The 20,079-nt window shown below is 33.6% G+C and overlaps 1 protein-coding gene across 1 annotated transcript; it reads right to left on the reverse strand.

Moving 5' to 3' along the window:
- Positions 1-16,578: 16,578 nt before the first annotated feature.
- On the reverse strand, positions 16,579-19,589 carry LOC120089861 (reactive Intermediate Deaminase A, chloroplastic-like). Its single transcript, XM_039047279.1, has 6 exons — positions 19,314-19,589; positions 18,445-18,560; positions 18,155-18,199; positions 17,985-18,058; positions 17,388-17,437; positions 16,579-16,936 (listed from the first exon to the last, which is right to left on the reverse strand). Exons 1-6 carry the CDS (start codon positions 19,495-19,497, stop codon positions 16,842-16,844), a joined length of 564 nt encoding a protein of 187 aa, XP_038903207.1. The 5' UTR covers positions 19,498-19,589; the 3' UTR covers positions 16,579-16,841.
- Positions 19,590-20,079: the final 490 nt, after the last annotated feature.

Below are 20,079 nucleotides of genomic sequence, written 5' to 3' on the forward strand. Positions count from 1 at the left end.
TAAAGAATATACAAAATGTGATTCAATAATATTAAATTTGTTGTCATTAAGGGCATTTATGACATTTATAAATTATTAATTAATACTTATTTTATTTTATTTTATTTTATTTAGTATTGTTTAATTTGCTAATTTTACATTCCTAAAATGTTTGATTTGATTCTCTTGAAATTCAACTTATAATATAAGTGTGTTCGAATAAAAGATTAACAACTTATTAAAAAGATGGTAAGGAAGCAAATCTAACTTTTAAAAAATAAAAGGCCAAAAAATCAAAAATCAAAATCAAAAAAGAAAAAGAAAACATAATTAAACGAGAACTATGTCTAAAATTTTAAATTAATTGAAATGCCTATTTATTTGAATAAATAAGTAAAATTAAATAAAGAAATAAATATAGTTTCTTTGCTTTTTTTTTAAAAAAAAAAATCTTTCCAACTTAAATTTAATACCAAACAAAAATTAAATTTTTTAATCATTTTTACGAGGGAAGTGATTATCAAAGAAGCATATAAATAGATAAATAAACTCTAAATTGGTCAAGATTAAGCCCTATAAATAAAGAGAAAGAACAAAATATCCATAAAATACAGGACAACTACTGAGCTACATTTCAAAAAGACAAAAATAATTATAAAGGCATCAATTTCTTTTATTTTTTTTCTCTTTTCTTTCTCACCAAAAAAAATTACTCAAATTTAGCAAACAAAAAATAGAAATAAGACTGCAACAAAAGAAAAGTAATATTTTCCACCCAACCAAATCTAACCTTACTTATTCATCCTCATACCATTGGTCTTTCTTCAACATTCAGACTCTTTTCCCTCGATTTCACTATCAAATCCTTAAACAAGCCCTGATTTCACCATCAAAATACCTTAAACACAACCATGAAAGAGAGAGATTACCCGACGATGAGGAAAGGGGATTTTGGGGAGGCAAACAGAGTTTGATGGCACTCGATGGCACATAGCATTCAATATAATTTGAAAGCGACAAGTTGATCGACAATGTGAGAGGATTTTCATTTGAATGGAGGGGAGAGACAGAAGACCAAATCGAATTTGGGGATGAGGGATTTCAGATTTGATATATTAGAGTTACTAAATCTTGGCAGATATTTTGTAGCTGTCGGGAGTCAACACCAACTCTCGATGCTTAAGAACTCATTGGGAGATATGCACGTATCTTCCGATGATGAAGAAGAGCCATCAGGAGTTATGCATAACTCCCGACGGTTAGTTAACTCGCCGGGAGTTATGAATCACTCTTAACTATTATTGTACGGCATCCAGTGATATTACATCTCCCGATGATTGTACTCCTGATGGTTGTTTTTAGCGTTGGGAGATCGTCTTTTTTTTTTGTATAAGACCAAACTGTGAAATATTTAATCTCTCTCTGTATATCCATTAATTGATGAGATCAATATTTCATAGGATAATCATGTGGGACTCGATCTTAATCTTGAGTGATTTGTGAACTTCTATCTATGAAGTCGGTCTTTTGATTTGCATGGATAAGAGTGGTCCGAATTGCCGACTCAATAAGTCTACCATTTTAGGAACTTGACTAAATGGTGGAGCTGGAAACACAACTTCATGAGATGAAATTGTCTCCTTCCCATATAGGATAAGTAGATGAGTACTTTCCTCAAAGGCTGATTTCGATCCGCCCTCTCATTGGCTCGAAAGGGATTTAGTTTATGGTTGGACTATAAACAAATTTTTCATTAGAGAAATCAATGGGACTTAAGGAAAATATGTGATTACAGGGGTAAAACGGACATTTGACTCAGCTGTAATTATGAACAACTCGTGAAGGATCGACTTATTTATACTGATTATATCCATGGACACAACTTGTCCTATAATGCATAAGAGTTCAACTATGAGTTTATAATGGTTTGCCTTGTAGTTAATAAATGAAGGTTAATTTGATTAAAGAGTTTAATTAATTAATCTTGGATCGTTGAAGTTTATAATCTGTAGGTCCATAAAGTCCCCTTACTAGCTCACCATGGACCAACAAAGATTAATTATGACTAAAAGAAAATTTGAAGTTCAATTTTTTTAGGGAAATATTAATTATATTGGATATTATTAATATATATCTTATTATAAAGTTTATTTGAATGAGATTCAAATAATAACTATATAATATGGAAAAGTGATTATTTATTTGGATGAGATCCATATAAATAGGTTATTTAATTTAAATAAGATTTTAATTAAATGAATAGAGGAAAATAAATTAATTTATTGTAATTGAATTCAAATAATTAATTATTTAATTTGGATGAGATTCAAATTAAAAATTCTACCGAGAATAAATATTTAAATGTGATTAAATATTTTATATCATTCAATATGAAATATTATTTGGTAGATATTTATTGATATTAGATACTATTAAATATTTAATTTAAAATCTCTGCAAAGCGTTATCTCAATAGGATTAGGAGTAATCGACGGAGTTCTATAAATAAGACCCTTGACAACCATCATAGAACATACACTACATTCTCTACAAAAATAATCTCTATGTTTACTCTGAAACTCTCCCTCTAGAAATTCTCCCAATTTTCTTAGAAAAGTTCTGAAAAATTCTTCTTTCATATTCTCTCTATTTTTCCAAGAAGCGATTCCCACAAGTTGGATCCTTGCTAAAGTCATAACAAAGAAGAACTCATCATTACAAGAAATCTAACTTCTTCCGACGTCACAATTCTTCAGGAAAGAGTGGAAAATGCATTGGGAGAGGCTCTCCCGACGAATAACGAGTCATCGGGAGTTTGGTTGGGAAAAACCCGTCGGGATAGGAACTCCCGATGCATGAAAAAACGACATCGGGAGTTAGTCGGGGAACTCCCGACGCCCTATACATGCGTCGGCCGCGACTAACTCCCGACATCGTTTTCTATGCATCAGGAGCTCCCAAACTCCCGACGGTTGTTTCATGCATCTGGAGTTCCGAAACTCCCGATGGTTTATTTGATGCATCGGAAGTTACAAGAACTCTAGACGCAGTAATATATGCGTGGGGAGTTCCTTCATTAGTTGAAAATTGTCTATCAAATATTTTTAATTTATAGTTTGTAATTTTTTAAAATTTGATCTAAATAATCTGTAAAACATAATTAACCAAATAAAGATTCACATAATAAATAAAACAACAAAAATAAAGTTCATATTATAACAAATAAATAAAAAATTACAATATCCTAAAATAAAACAAAGTCGATACTAGAACTTCATAAACATTCATATCACAAATACATAGAAGAAATAAAATGAAAACAACATCTAGAACACGTCTGGAACATAGCATCTTCAACAATTGTCCCAGCTTATCTCCGAACAGCATTCTACAATAAAACAAAAACATTCAAATGTCATAATCGGTAAACATCCATAACACGTTTAAACTTCATAAACAAAACATCCACGACACATTAGAACTTCGTAAACATTCATAAACACACAAGAACTCCAAGTTTAATGACAAGACGAGTGTAATGAAACTCTACCCACCCCCCACGACAAACATGGAACCTCCCGAACATAAAAAACCACACAAATTGAGTTAACAAGGACCAACAAATATAAAACTCAAACTTTGTCCCCAAAATGGTTTAAACCAATCTCAACCCACCCCCCACAATACATTAGAACTTCGTAAACATTCATAAACACACAAGAATTCCAAGTTCAACGACAAGATGAGTGTAATGAAACTCTACCCACCCCCCACGACAAACATGGAACCTCCCGAACATAAAAAACACACAAATTGAGTAAACAAGGACCAACACACAAAACTCAAACTTTGTCCCTAAAATGGTTTAAACTAATCTCAACTCACCCCCACAACACATTATAACTTTGTAAACATTCATAAACACACAAGATCTCCAAGTTCAATGACAAGACGAGTATAATGAAACTCTACCTACCCCCCACAACCTCCCGAACATAAAAAACACACAAATTGAGTAAACAAGGATCAACATACATAAAACTCAAACTTTGTCCCCAAAATGGTTCAAACCAATCTCAACCCACCCTCCACAACACATTAGAACTTCATAAACATTCATAAACACACAAGAACTCCAAGTTCAATGACAAGACGAGTGTAATGAAACCCTACCCACCCCCCACGACAAACATGGAACCTCCCGAACATAAAAAACACACAAATTGAGTAAACAAGGACCAACACACATAAAACTCAAACTTTGTCNCCGAACATAAAAAACACACAAATTGAGTAAACAAGGACCAACACACATAAAACTCAAACTTTGTCCCCAAAATAGTTTAAACCAATCTCAACCCACCCCCCACAACACATTAGAACTCCGTAAACATTCATAAACACACAAGAACTCCAAGTTCAACGACAAGACGAGTGTAATGAAACTCTACCCACTCCCCATGACAAACATGGAACCTCCCGAACATAAAAAACACACAAATTTCATAACTGCGGGATAACACATAAAAAAACACACAAAATGACAAAAATCATATCAAAATCAAGTTGTTTAGCTACCATAACTGCAGGATAGTCAACAATTCTTTATCATAAAGCTACTTAAGACATAACTACTTTGCTACCATAACTGCAGGATAGCAACATATTAGACAACTAAATAATGTAGTAATCATACCTAATTCGATGGGTCTTCTCTTTGTGATCGTATCAAGTCTTCAATCATTTTTTCATTTCTTCCATTTGTCTTGCATGATCCTCTTTCATTTATTTTTTAACGTCTTCAAGTTCCTTAATCCTCGACTGATACTGTTCGAAATTGGCTCTCAATTCCTCTATTCTCCTCTCTGTTCCTTGAGTAGATGTCGAGCTTGATGAGATGCTACCCCTTCTTGACTTAGGCTTAGGGCCCAAACCTAGGCCTTTTGAATATTCAGATCGTCTACCCAAAATCATTTCACAGATTTCATCCCTTGCTAGTGGTTGAGAACCTTCTAGAGTGGGGTTGGATTGTAATTCCAACATTTGATTCTAAACATATTAATTAAATGGGTAAGAACGAGCGACTAAAGTTATAAATAAAAAACAACATGATAGTAAAGCAAAAAATGTTACATGTGCATATTCAGTTGCCTTGTTCACGAATTTGCCACCTTTAGAGTGTGTTTCCCTAAATAGTTCAACACGTCCTATTTCTCGACCTTCCTTTGCCTGCAACTCTGCCTGAATTTGCAAGAATGACTTCGATCCACCTACGTGGTCGAACGGTAATTTCTCTCTATTCTTCCTGTTCGTCATAGATATTTCTTACATTTCAACAAAAAATAAATGTCAAAAGTGTGATGTATTAGTAAATGCAGCAAATGATACACGCCCTAAATACTCTACCTGAAACGTTTCACTCTCAAAGCGGTCACACAAAAAATACCAATCTTCTAGCCTATTTTTAAGCCAGCTAGGCAAGTTGACACATGTTTGCTGAGGATCTCTACATTTCCTGTAATGTCTGTGCAAATCTGCTCTAAATTCTTTGAAGGAGTTTTGCATTTGATGTTCTATAAAACGATTAAGTCGTTGACTGGACAGATCAAGTTCAAAATGAGGCTACAAAAGAATGAAGGAAGAATTAGCATAGATGATGTTCATGACTCTTAATTTACAATTGACTTTAAAAGAATAAACTTATAATTACTTACCAACAATTGACTCTTAGCCAATTCTATAAACTCGTTTGGAACCTCAACAAAAGTACGACATCATATTGGAAATGCAAATCTCACGGCGACGTCAATCGCATTACTAAATCGTACCGAATGTTGAGATATCGGTTTTGTCTCCCTCTTATTTATCACGATTGTAATTCTACCATGTTTTTTTACGTATTTTTCCAACTCGATATTCTGCGAATTCTCGCATTTCCTTCGAGTGGATGTTGAGCTACTATCTAAGGAATAAAAAATTTAAAACAGTTTATGATGTATTTCAATTAACAGAATATATTTCAAAATATATTAACCTGAAGTATCACCCACAGAAGATACCGTGTTACCTAGATATATCTCCCGGAATTCTTCATCAGCCTCATGTTGCCTATTAGGGGTTGACATCGTATCTATACAAACATAAAAAAGACAAAACAATATTAAATTAATATGAAATACGTGTAAACAGAGAAAAAGAGAATTGAGTAAATACATCATTACTCATCATCGTAATCTAATTCAAATTATTCAACAGCACTTGAACTGTTATTGGGAGATTATTGTTCTTCATCAGCATCGTTTATGAAGTCATGATCGTCATGTACAATAATTGATCTTTCCTCAACTGTAGGATCAACGTCAATTCTGCATAAAGTAACCTCCTCAATGGTTTCATCCACCCAGACTCTACCAACAATTTCTAGTAAATCTAGTTGTGCGTTTTCAACATCATCCACTTCTGTACATCCCATATTCGCTTATTTTGGACTACTTGAACAACTTTCCAATTGCTACCATATTTGATGTCATTAATGTAAAAGACTTGTTGTGCTTGGATAGCAAAGATGAAAGGCTCATCGACATACCAAAAGTGTGATGTATTGATCGATTTGTATCCTAAATCCACATGTGTCCTATTAATTTTGTTGTTATCTGTGTCAAACCATCTAAACTTAAACAAGAAAACACGTCTTCTGTTCGCACATTGGAAATCTAATACTTCGTCTACAACACCGTAGAAATTGTTATCCACACTTGCGTTCTCATTGATCTCCTCAGCCACTAGAACTCCACTATTTTGTGTAGCTCGACGATTATCACGCTCTCCAGTATGAAATCGTACCCCATTAACAATGCATCCATTGTAAGAGCGCACCTCAGACAAAGGTCCCATTGCAAGTGAAAAGAAATCATCGGAGATATCTTCTCTCTCGCGCCGTTGTAGAACCTGATAATTAATTATACATTAAAAATGACTACGAAAAATGAATCATCTCTCAACTGTTGCCTACAAAATGATTATGTATACCTGAGATCTGAACCAATCGGGAAATTTGCGTTGATGGTTTATATATAAGTCAGAAGCGCTTTGAGCTTCAAGACGAATTAACCTCAAATGTTGCCTACAAAATTGATCATTTAAATGTTATATCAAAGGATTTACCCTAGAACTTAGAAAAGGAAAAAGTTTAAAACGTACTTGTGATAGTCTATTATTTCTTTACAATTGCTAAGAATGTACCAATGTGTAATACATTTTTCCTCCGCTGATAGCGTCCGTAAAGTTGACACCCCTAATGGTCGTACCCTATACCTAAATAATTCAAATTCACCAAATATCTCATGACCGGAAATGTTAGCATCATTTCATTCATCTCTATTGAATCTCGTTTCAATCCCACTTAGATATCACGAGCAGAAGTTCCATGATTCATTCATTGCATATGCTTCCGCTATAGACCCCTCGGGACGTGCTTTGTTCCGTACAAATTATTTTAATGTTCGTAAACTTCTTTCAATAGGATACATCCAACTGTAACTAATTGGACCCACCACTTTGGTTTCATATGGTAGATGAATTGCAAGGTGTACCATTACATCGAAGAAGGCAGGCGGAAATATTTTCTCCAACTTACAAAGTATGACTATGATGTCTTCTTGTAGTCTGTTCAAATCACTTACACATATTGTCTTTGCACATAAGTCGCGAAAGAATGTACACAATTCAATAATAGCAGTGGATACGTTCTTTGGTAGGTATGCTTGAATACCAATAGGGAGTAGTCTATGAAGCAACACATGACAGTCGTGTGTTTTCAACCCCGATATTTTTCCATCTTTGTCATTCACACATTGTGATATGTTAGACACAGTTGTTACCATCAACACCAAATAAAGAAGCCTTCAGCGCACTCTGGCACCAATTGATTTAGCACCTTCTGAGACCGACTGGTCTAATAGAGACGAAAGTCGACCATAGTGATCTGGGATTTCTGTGTGGAAGGGCTCTCGCTCAATGGATCAAAGGTATGCTGGGGATAATAGGCTGATGAATCCCAAGAGCTCTTATCGACGGAGTCGTTTGGCACCTCGATGTTGACTCATCACATCCTAGGGTTAAAGAAGGTCCCAAGGGTTCGGTCATTGCACGAGTCTATGCAAGGGTTAAAGTGGTAGATAGTCTGGTTCCAGCAACGACCATGACGTCGACAAACAAAATATCAGAATCCGCACGGTTCCACTGTAGCCGGAACCCTTTATCCAAAATCGGACGGGAGCCACTTCCTTATTACCATTTAGACAATCTCCGATCCTTACTACCTTTTGAAAAAAATTCATTCAAACAGGAATGCTTTCAAAAAAAATATTACTACTACTATTTAGATTATGTTAGCAAGGCTAATAACAGCAACAACAACTAGTTCATTTACGGATATACTACACTAGTAAAGAAGAGAAAGTATTTACTTAAAGCTACTAGAGCAACTGCTAGTATTTCATTTTCCAGATTCGGGAAGGAATACGAATGGTTTATGCTTTTGATTATACTGTTTACTTTGATGTTTATTAACCAGGCACAAATGGGCAGACTCAGGAAAAGGCACTTACAGACTTCAGAGGGCTCTAAAGCCAAGTGCTTGCTTCAGTTACAGCCCTAAATTGAATGGGGTGGGTTCAGTTCGTTCGAAACTATTCTTTAAATCTGACTTTAGGAGTGGCTGTGCAGCATGCTCCGGAGGAGATTGACTCTGAAAGTCAGTCAAGTTAGAAAGGGGATTGTTCACCTCTAATGTGACACGTTCCTCCAAGTTACATGATCAACGGGATTAGTCGTCCCTCGAGCGGGGCTCTTTTTCTTTTGGGGAGGTAAAGTCAGATCTCCGATCTGACTTTCTCAAGTCATACGTCTTTTGTTCAACCTTGACTTTGACCTTGTGAAACTCTCCTACTTATTCAGATTGAAGCAGCGGAGTTAGAGTTTTTCTTTTCGAATACAAGCTTGTAAATGCTCCAAGAAAGCATGTTTTTTTTTACCGCTGCACAAAGAAAATATTTTGTTGCGAATGAACAGAATTGTCCATACGTAAAATTATAATTATTGATAGGGGCCTTTTCCACATAATCCACATAAAAAGGGAAACTTTTGTTACAATGGTGTATTGTGGCACTAAGACAGGTATTTTCACTTGTCAATCCTTGTTTTCAATCAATACTCTGTTGATGTAAGTTCTGTTAGTTCGCAGATTCCATTATCAAGAAGTGTGTCCATGGCTTCATGTACTAATTTCTCTTGACACATTTTCTCCCCTTCCGGCGTAGATCTAGCGACGACCCTTTTTTAAGATCACTCCAAAAGATCAATCTAACCTAGCCCAACCTACTTAAACAACCCAGAACTCTGAGAATCACATCTGCCACCTTGCTAGCCCATGAAGGCTGGCTTTTCAAAGAGATACTTCAGCGGGTCCATCCTTGCAATCACCATAGTAGAAGCAAGTCGTAGATTACCAGATCCTGGACACAATCTTCCTAGAAATGGAGAGCCCTTTGCCTCGCCTTTTCTAGCCTCTTCTTCTTGCTTACCCTTGATCCTTATTCTTGGTTTCAATTTTTCCCGGTTTATCAGAACCTTTTTTTCTGATTCGCAACGTCATCTCGCATGCCCGGCCAATAGTACCTCCGCTTTTGCAAGGCCAACCGGTTACCAGGAACCACAAGGTTGCAAGGTTCCCAGGAAACGACGTTCCCTTTGTAAAGTCGACCATTTGATAACTAATTAGAGTTGGACCCTGATTTCTTTCTTCATATTGTAAAGGGGAGCAAAGCCCCTTTGTGGCATTCTTTCCTTGGCTGCAATTAAAGAGTTGCACTTGCAAATCTATTATCGACCTGTATCAAGTGTAGGTCCTTTCTTATCTTCAAATCTTGTAAGTCTAATCGAGCGTTCGTTGTATCCTTTGTCTTTCCTTCAATATTTAACAATGTGCTCACCAAATTGTCGCATATGCTTTTTTCAATATGCATTACATCCAATTTATGTAACAATAGTTTGGACCAATACGAAAGTTGGAAAAAAAAATACTTTTCTTAGTCCAGTTTAGAATTCGTTTTCTTTTTTTATCTTGCTTCAATGGATGTTTGCTAAGCACAGAAAAGTTTAGTGTATTTATTTGTTGTAAGATCTTTTCTCCATTCATTACGACTGGAGAAGATCTACATTCCACTTTTCCATCATGTTGTCTACTTCGACGTTAACTATGATTCTCTGGAAGATAATATCGACGTCTCATAAATGATATTTTTCCTCTTATCCCGAAGGACGAATTATCTTTTTTGTATATTGGACATGCTTAATAACCTTTTGTACTCCACCTAGATAGGTCACCGTACACAGGGAAGTCATTAATCGTCCATAATAAGGTAGCATATAGTTGAAAAAACTAACCAGTAATAGAATCATAAGTTCACAAACCAATTGTTCATAACTCTTTCAACTCTTCAATCAATGGCTGCAAGTAAACATCAATTTCCTTTCCAAGAGATTTTGGACCAGGTATGAGCAAAGACATGAAGAAGTTTGTTTCCTTCATGCATTTCCAAGGGGCAAATTATAAGGAATTATCAACACAAGCCACATACTACAAGAAGTGCTCAAATTTTCAAACGGATTGAACTCATCTGAAGCTAATCCCAAACGAACATTTCAGGGATCTAAATCGAAATGAGAAAATTCACGATCAAAATGTTTCCACCCCTCTGCATCAGCTGGATATCACAATACATCCTCTGTTTCAACTCGCTTATCTTTATGCCATCTCATGTCAGAAGCGCCTTCTTTTGATGCAAACAGTCGTTTAATATCGGTATCAATGGAAAATGATGCAATACCTTATATGGTATTTTTTTACCCTTACCATCATTAACTTTGTATCGAGACTCACTACAAACGGGGCATTGTTGCAAATCTGCAAACTCTTTCCAATACAATACACAATCATATTTGTACGCATGAATAGACTCATAACCTAGGCCTAAATCACGCAATTTCCGCTTGGCTTCATAAAAGGAAGTAGGTATAGAGGTGCCAGCCGAAAACGCTGCTTTTAACAATTCCAACAACATGTCAAACGATTTGTTACTCCAGCCTTGAGAACTTTGATATGCATCAACTTCACTAAAAAGTTCAAGGACGAAAATTGCGAACAACCAGGGTATAATTCATTACGTGCTTCGGTCATTAAATCCTGGAATAAGTTCGTGGTATCTCTTTCTTAACCATTAGAGGACATTTCATTCTCAAACCTTTCTTCATTTGCATTTTCATTTTCAATTGAAACTTGTAAATCGTTTATAAGATTCAACATCTCATTTTCTTCGATAACATTACTCTCTATACTATCTACTTCAACATTCTGTATTGAATGACTTGTATGACTTTCAAAACTTCTAGATAAGTTTACTAGCTCTCCATGATATATCCATTCACAGTATGAGGAATATATTCCATATGTTAATAGATGTCGTTCTACGATATCTATTTTTTCCCAAATTGAATTCATACAATTCTTGCATGGACATTTTATTCGTCCGGAATCATTAACATGAAACTTTGCCATATCTAAAAACTGGGATACTCCTACTCTATACTCCACTGATAACTTATTCCTTAGTTTAATCCATTCTTTATTCATCCTTAAAAATAAATCTTTTCTGACCAACTTGTAATCCAAAAAAATAACCTGGATTAGAGGACAAAGTACAAAGTTTTTATTAAGCATGAATTTTGATTAACTTAATACAAAATTCTAAGTTTGTTCGGAGTATTTAAAATTTTGACTAATTTACAATACGTGATTTGACTTTTTTTACCCCTAATGTTATGGATTTTTTTCCCTAAACTAAGTCCAAAATTAAGTAAATTATAAAATCCATATATAATTCAAAAAATTGCATAAGTTGAAACATCCACAATCCATGGCTTAAATAAAAAACAATACTAATTAAAAACAATTCACAATAACATCCATACTCTAAAAAATTGCATAAATTGAAACACCCACAATCCACAATAACATGCTATAAATTAATCCAAAATTCACAAAAAAATTGCATAAATTGAAACATCCACAATCCATAATAACAACTCAATCCACAATAACATGCTATAAATTAATCCACAATCCATAAAAAATTGCATAAATTGAAACATCCACAATCCACAATAACATGTTATAAATTAATTTACAATAACATGCTATAAATTAATCCACAATAACATGTTATAAATTAATCCACAAGAACATGCTATAAATTAATCCACAATCCACAAAAAATTGCATAAATTGAAACATCCACAAGCCACAATAACAACTCAATCCATAAATTAATCCACATTCCACAATAACAACTTAATCCACAAAAATTGCATAAATTGAAAAATAGTGATTTAAATTAATATAAAAATATGAGAAAATAAAATGCAAAGATTACCGGCGGGCGGTTGAAGGAGGCAGCTGAACGGGGGAGGCGACGACGGCGGCGGTGGGCTTCTTGAAGGATCAAAACGCGAACGGAAGGGAGAGGGGTCGGCGCGCGAGGGAGCGGAGCGAGGGGAGGAGATCAGCGGGGAAGAAGGAGGGGGAAAATGGGAGAGATCAGCAAAGGGAAAGGGAAAAAACGCGGCGCCGGCAGGGTTAGGGTTAAAAATGGGGAGAATGGGGAAAATGAGGAAGAAGGGATTGGAAGATCCGTCGGGAGAATGGGGAAGTAGGAAGAAGGGAACTCCCGACGGTTAATGTATGGTGGGAACTCCTTACGCCTATTTTGTTCGTTGGGAGTTCCTCATTTACGGCGTCGGGAGTTCTCGAGGAACTCAAACTCCCGACGATCGATTTAGGCGTCGGGGAACTCATTTTTCTTGTAGTGCATAGAATTAGAAGAATTTAAGAAGGAGACCACACGCTTCCGTCAAGATTCAAATCTCTTCATTCCATGCATCATCCACCTAGCAAAGCCATCAACAATAATTGTTTTATTTATGTTTCTTGTTTTTGAGAATTAGTTTTTTTTTTAAAAAAAAAATCATCTTGTTATTATTTTTAAAATGTGAAAAATGTTTCTAAAATTGAACTTGAATATTATATAGTAATATAAGTAGTTTTTTTTCTTCGATTTCAAAGACGGTGCCCGTTCGACAAATTTTAAAGGGAAATTTTTCAAAATAGAAAAAATAAGAGAAACTATTTACATAAATAAGCAAAATTTAATCCTCTTTAATATAGGCAGATAAAATTCGATCAGTATCTATCAGTAATAGAAACTGATAGAAGTCTATCAGTAATAGAAACTGATAGAAGTCTATCAGTGTTTTTTTTTTTTTTTGCTATTTCTGTAAATAGTTTGACATTTTCTTATCTGTGAAAATTTTCCAATTTTGTATTGCATTTTCTTTTCTCTCTTTTTTTTTTTAAAAAAAATATATTGCATTTTCAGTCCTAGATTAGTTTCCAAGGTAATATATTTTTGGTTAAAATATTATTTTGGTCTCCATATTTTGAAGTTTGTTCAATTTAAGTTCCCGAACTTTCAATTTTTCAATTTTAGTCCATGTAATTTAAAAAATCTTAAATTAAGTCCCTCAAAATTAATAGTTATTGAAATTGTTTAAAAATAAAATTAATTTTCATGCAAAAAATACAATATGTGAGTATGCTTTAAAAATTTATAGTAAAAATACTAATATATAACAAAAAAAAATTAAAAATCAATGATAAACTAGCATTGAAGACTAAAAATTTCAGACTAATTGAAAGTATGGAGACTGAAATTGGATATAATTTCAAGTGTAGTGACTAAAATTGAACAAACTTCAAAGTTTAGAGATACCAAAATGATATTTTGAACGAATGTAAAAGTATAAAGATAAAAATAGTATTTTAACTGATATTTGTTTATTTAAGTTTTCAATATGCATATTTAGATTGTAATTATACATTATTTTTATTCATTTCTTAATTTATGTAGATTTACATACTACTTGAATTTTGAATTTTACAATATACATATTTATCTTATAAGAATTGTGCAACATATATATTTATATTTTATTTGGATATTAAATTTTGCAATATAATATGTATATATTATTTTAATTTTGAATTTATTTTGCAATATATATTTATAAATCATTTTAATTTTTTATTTTAAAACATATATGTTTATATATTATTTTAATTGTTAGTACGCTTAGGATGAATTCTAATTTTGCAATATAAATATTCTTGCTAATACAAGCATTTAGTCTCCCTTTAATAATTTATCAATCCAAAATTTCCACAACAATATAATTAAATTGGACTTGAGTTGACATCTTTTAAAATAAATTGACTTAAAGTGAGATTATAACATAGATCAAATTTAAGCTAACATCTGAAGAAAAGAAAGAATTTAATTAATTTTGTTAATTTTGCATGGAGAATTATTTTTTATTAGATTATCTTTTAACTTTTTACAATTTCTTTTTATATGTTTTAATGCTTTGTTATACATTTTCATATTATACAAATAAATTATATTTTAAACTATAAATAAACAAAGAATAATAAAATATCAAACAAGTATATGTTGTTTATGTTTCTATTTTTTAAAAGAAAAAAATATACATAGTTATCCAAAATTTTGTTGTTTCTAATTCTTAGGAAACAAGAAACAATGTCAAAATAAGTAAGCTCATCTAATATGAAAATACTAAAACCCTCAGATCAGTTTGAATACAACTCTAAAGATTGGGTTAGACATAATTTATCTCATGATCAAAGCTCTTGAAACAAATAACAAATTTTTTGACCCAAGATTCGAACACTTCACAAGATAGAATGATCAGGTATTCTTGACATGCTCAACATATAATTGCAAAATTCAATAAGCTTTCCAGACTTAACTTGAAATCTACCAAAACAATTTTGTGTTGAGGATTGGGATAGTCTCCAATGAAACCTAAGGGTCAAGCTTTTGATAGTCTCTAATGAAACCCTAATGTCATGTTAATCATATAAAAAAAATACAAAAATATCCTACTTAATGTTATAAAAATAATAAAATTGAAAAACACTAAAATTAGATCAAATTTATTAAATAAAATACAAATAATAATATGATCCCTAGACAATCCATATCATCAACGGGGCATACATAATGTAATATCAACCTTGAGGTCAGAGGTTCGATCCCATCCTCCCCCATATCTTCCAAAAAAACTAAAAAGAAATGAAAACGTTATCAAACAAACTTATTTTAAAAACATTGTAGGGGAGTGTTTGGGGCATTGACTTGAGTGGATTTGTGTTGTGTTTTTAACTAAACTCAATGTTGGCACTCAACTTCACAAGTCGATGCTAAATTTATTAACTCCACACCAACTTCAACAATGTTCATTATTGAAGTTTGCATATTAATCAAAGAACATCATTTCTCTCTTCCTATCTCTCCCTCCCTCTAATGTTTTCAATGACTCCACCAGCCACAGTCATCATCGAGGACCAACTCTGGCGACAAATCATTGCTACTGACATGCTCTAATGACCACCTTCGGTGGTCAATTCCAACAACAACCATTGTTGGCAAAATAATTCGATAACCACCTCTTGTGGCCGAACACTAACAACCATCTCTGACAGCGACCACCTCCGCGTAAAGAACATCTTCGACGATCATCTCCAATAACCTCATTCGACATCCAATGTCATGCAACTTCCACCTCCAATGACCAACTCTGACCATCAACTCCATTGATTATCTCCAATATCTGACTCTAACAAATAACTCAACCGATCATATACCAAGAAAAAAACATAAATATAAACAAACAAAAAAGAAAAAAAAAAATAGATTGGTGAAAAGGTTTGTAAATATAAAATTGAGATTAATAATTCATAGTATTTAATAGTCGGTCTTATATCATAGTTTATACCCTCGTGGCTTTACTTTTGGTTTCATCCAAAAAGCCTTGTACGATTGATGATACTTGTTCTTTCTTATATCCTCAAAATCATCTTTTATCTAACTAATATAAGGCTTTAATTGTATTCTCGACACCAACATACTCACTTAATAAATCTTAATCTACAATTTGACAAAAGATCTATAAAACCCCTAAACCCTTGATGACCTACTTTTTATCCTTTTTTGTGCCTATTACATGCACACATTCCACTAATGTGAAAATATATTACAACTTCGTTGTTTGTATGAAACAAAAAGTATTTTGTCTACCTTTAGTACAATGATTACATATAAAAAATTGTAAAAAAACGTATGAAGGTTAATCACATTTCAATTGTGGTAAAAATTTGAAAAATTGTGCAAAATTGAAGGTTAAACAAAAAGTTAAATAAAACTAACTACAAGAAATCGTACTTTTTTAGCTCACAAAAACATAACCAGATACCCGTAACTTAATAACTCATCTCTACATCCCAAATACATACTTCATAACTCTACACTAAATAGCTATACACCTCAAACACAACTACCTCCACATACATGTTAACTCCAAACCTCATGTAATTCGACTCCACCCCCAACAACTCCGAAGGCTTAATTGCTAAACAAATAACACATTTTACAAAAGAAGACATTCATGTAATCTGCAACAATCAATATGGTTCATCTAACTTTAATTTTCAATGGTAAAAAGTACGTACGACTTTGATTTTTATGTCTAGTGCTTACAAAATACTGTAACAAGAAAGCCTCAGAGAATACAAAAGCCAAAATGGATTTGGGGTGTTCCTGTGATTGATATCTCCATCTTATTAACTTATGCTGTCTTGGAAACTGGGGTACCTGAAATTAGGTAAGAGTTCAAAGTGTAGCAATGCACTCAATTTCGACCTTAGCATCCAAAGGCAATGCTGCAACCTGATATGTTGACCGAGCTGGAGAAGGCGACGGAAAATCTACAATAAAAATTAGCCAATAAAGTGAAAACCAGTGTCAATCTGAGGACGTCACAAACTTTTTAGTATCCTCACCTCAAGAGAATATATCAAGGCAACATAGAAAGAATTATAAATTCACTATGACTTCAATTATCCTTCGGTAAATGAAACATCAACATATTATCATGTGACCCAAAAGAAAACTACAAACCAATGTATCAAAGTTACCAGCAAGTGGGATTGCACAAAGCTAAGTAAATTGTTATAAAGAAAAAGTACCATCTTTATCTCCAAGTAGAAGCACATACAAAATTCGTTGAAGTTGTACTTTTCAAATTCACTCAAATAAACTATACGCTAGAAACTAAAGTTGAACTGTAATGGAGACAGAGATTATACGGGCCTATCTAAGCTAAATGCTTAGCATTTGATTACAGAGAGATTAGAGGTCCAGTTTAACAAAACTTACATTTACCATATATCTCATTAACTTTCTTGAAGTCCTTCAGATCAGCCAACCTGCAAGACAAATTGTGAAGAAGGAACTGAATCACAACAAAAACATGGGAGAGTTCTGAGAGTCGCTTTCAATACTTTTTGAATTATTATTTGATTGAAAACAATGTCTATAAAACATCTTGCATCTTCTATGTGTAGTTCTCTCATAACAGATGACAATTTCTTGCAATAGGTTTAAATTCTACTTTTGTCCATAAATTTCCATACCCATTATTTTTAAGTCTCCGCACTTCAAATACTAGTCACGTGGATACTCATCAAGTAAATTGGAAAAAGATGTACTTTGTGAAGTTTCTGTTGAAGAAATTATACAAAACTAATAACAAAGACAGATGATTTTTATTACAAAGTTGAAAGGCTAGGACAGAAAGTTTGATAAATAGAATAAAACAGGATCTAGACCCTCAGAAATACTTGTCAGCAGTGATGGTTGGGTAGACAAGCATAAAACCATTTTTTGAACAACTACGAAACAACTCCCGAGTTCTCAGATATTAATAGAGCAAAGATATTATGATCATCGAGAAAAGAGGCCAAAAGTTCATACATGATAGTTGTCTTAACCACAGAAGAATAGCTGGCACCTCCAGCTTTCAATATTTCACCCATATTTTTGAGAACCTGTAAATTTCATTGACTTAGAATTCTTGATATTCAGCGCAAACATTTAATCTGCATGGACATGATACAAGCAGGCACCACAATCAATGGACATACCTGCTCCGTTTGGTCTTCAACATCATCTGAGACAAATTTCCCTGTCTACATTAGAACATGAAAATACACATTCCATTAGGCAGCTTAATAATGTGCACGTTTGCCCACACAGCAACCTACTTTAACCTTATGTTTCTTTTTTCAATATTTCACCAGAAATATTGAAAAATATTCTACCTTTCAAGCCATGCTAAAGTCGACATCCAAAAACCCACTTAATCTACCCACTCAGTCACTCATAACCACAATCAAATAGAAAATAACAATAAATAACAAAAAGATGAAGCTACCTCAGGATTTAGACCTAGGCAACCAGACACAAAGAGAAGGTTGTTGGCTTTGATAGCCTGAGAATATGGCCCTAATGCCGCTGGAGCCTTGTCAGTCTGAACAGCTTCCTTGATACCTGCCACGCAAGAAGTTGATATTATGGGTTGGACAGGGTGGTTATACATCAGTTATAAACATTCAACAGAAACAATTAGGAAAGAATAACTATTCAATTGTTCCCCCAAGGAAGAATTATCATCTGCAAGACTGCAACTATCGAAAAAAGAGCCTTCAAAGAATAACTATTTGCTCTGATACAACTAGACTAAAAAAGAAAAAGCTATCCAATTTTTTCATAGGTTGTTTAAGCTGTGTAATAAAATTTAGATTTTAAATGTCCCAATTTCATCTTCATTTTAATTACTTTTGTAGATTTAGGATGTCATTGCAACTTTGTTCCCAAATAATTATTCCCGCTCATCAAACGCCCTAGAGCTTTTGTGAGAAATATACCATTCTATAACATCTTCAATACTTGAGAAGCAGGTTTCTAAATTCAAGAAGAAAAGAACTCAAAAATAGCTGCGCATTTCGAACAAACTACTATAATTTTCCAATATTACAAAATTTCTTACTTAGAAACGGGGAAGAACATCAATCTACTACATTCCCTCCCCAAGCTTAAACCTAATCGCATAGAAAGGCCCTATTTCAAAGTTTTAATAACTACTCAGCTGAAACACAAAATAAACCCTATAAAATCCGTCAAGATTTCAGCAAAACGAGAGTACATAGCAACAGAAGAAAGCAATGAACAATCCGTAACAAAAAAAAATTGATCGACGACCAAACAGAAAGAGAAAGAAGAAGCAGAGAAGTGAGAGCGTACTAGTATCGGTGGAAATGCCTAGGGATGCGAAGGGCATTTGGCGCTTAGAAGTTGAGGAAGATCGCCACAAGGTGGTTCCGGCCACCGAAGCGCAACCGACGCCCACGGCTAAGGGAGTCTTGGAGCGCAGTGCAGTGACGTCAAACGCCGGCATGTGAAAGGTCCGAGCCGCACACCAAGCCATTTCTGTTCTCTCTGATCGTCTCGGTCTTGCTGTCCTTACTCTTCGCACTCAGCCGCTCGCTAACTATTGTTGGGTAATAGCATTTGGCCAAATTAGAAAATACATAAATACTGGCTAACAACATAAATAGCAAAAATTAAATATTTATTTGAAAAAAATAGTAAAAAAGTTTCAAAATTATAAATATAGCCAAACGAATTTTATAAATAAAAAATACTAATTAGTAGAAGACGAATATATCCATAAACTCAATATTAATTAGAAACATACTAAAATACTCAAAATTGAACTATTTCCAGAATATTATAACAATAATTCAAAAAAAAAAATCTAACTTACCAGATTTAGTTAAAAAAAGATTTGAGAATATAAAAGGAAAACAAAGATTTAGTTAAGCTAATTTTATTTAGCTTCCTACGAATCTACCAAATCCATAAAAAAAATAAAATAAAAGAAAAAAATCTATTTTATATTATGAATATTATAATAGTAAATAGATGCTCATTGCTTAGTATCTTGTCATATGTTACTCTTCATATTATCCGTGCATTTTGTTTATAAATAGTGAAATTTGGTGGATCT

The sequence above is a fragment of the Benincasa hispida genome, chromosome 11 (genome assembly GCF_009727055.1).
Source record: "Benincasa hispida cultivar B227 chromosome 11, ASM972705v1, whole genome shotgun sequence".
Taxonomy (NCBI): domain Eukaryota; kingdom Viridiplantae; phylum Streptophyta; class Magnoliopsida; order Cucurbitales; family Cucurbitaceae; genus Benincasa; species Benincasa hispida.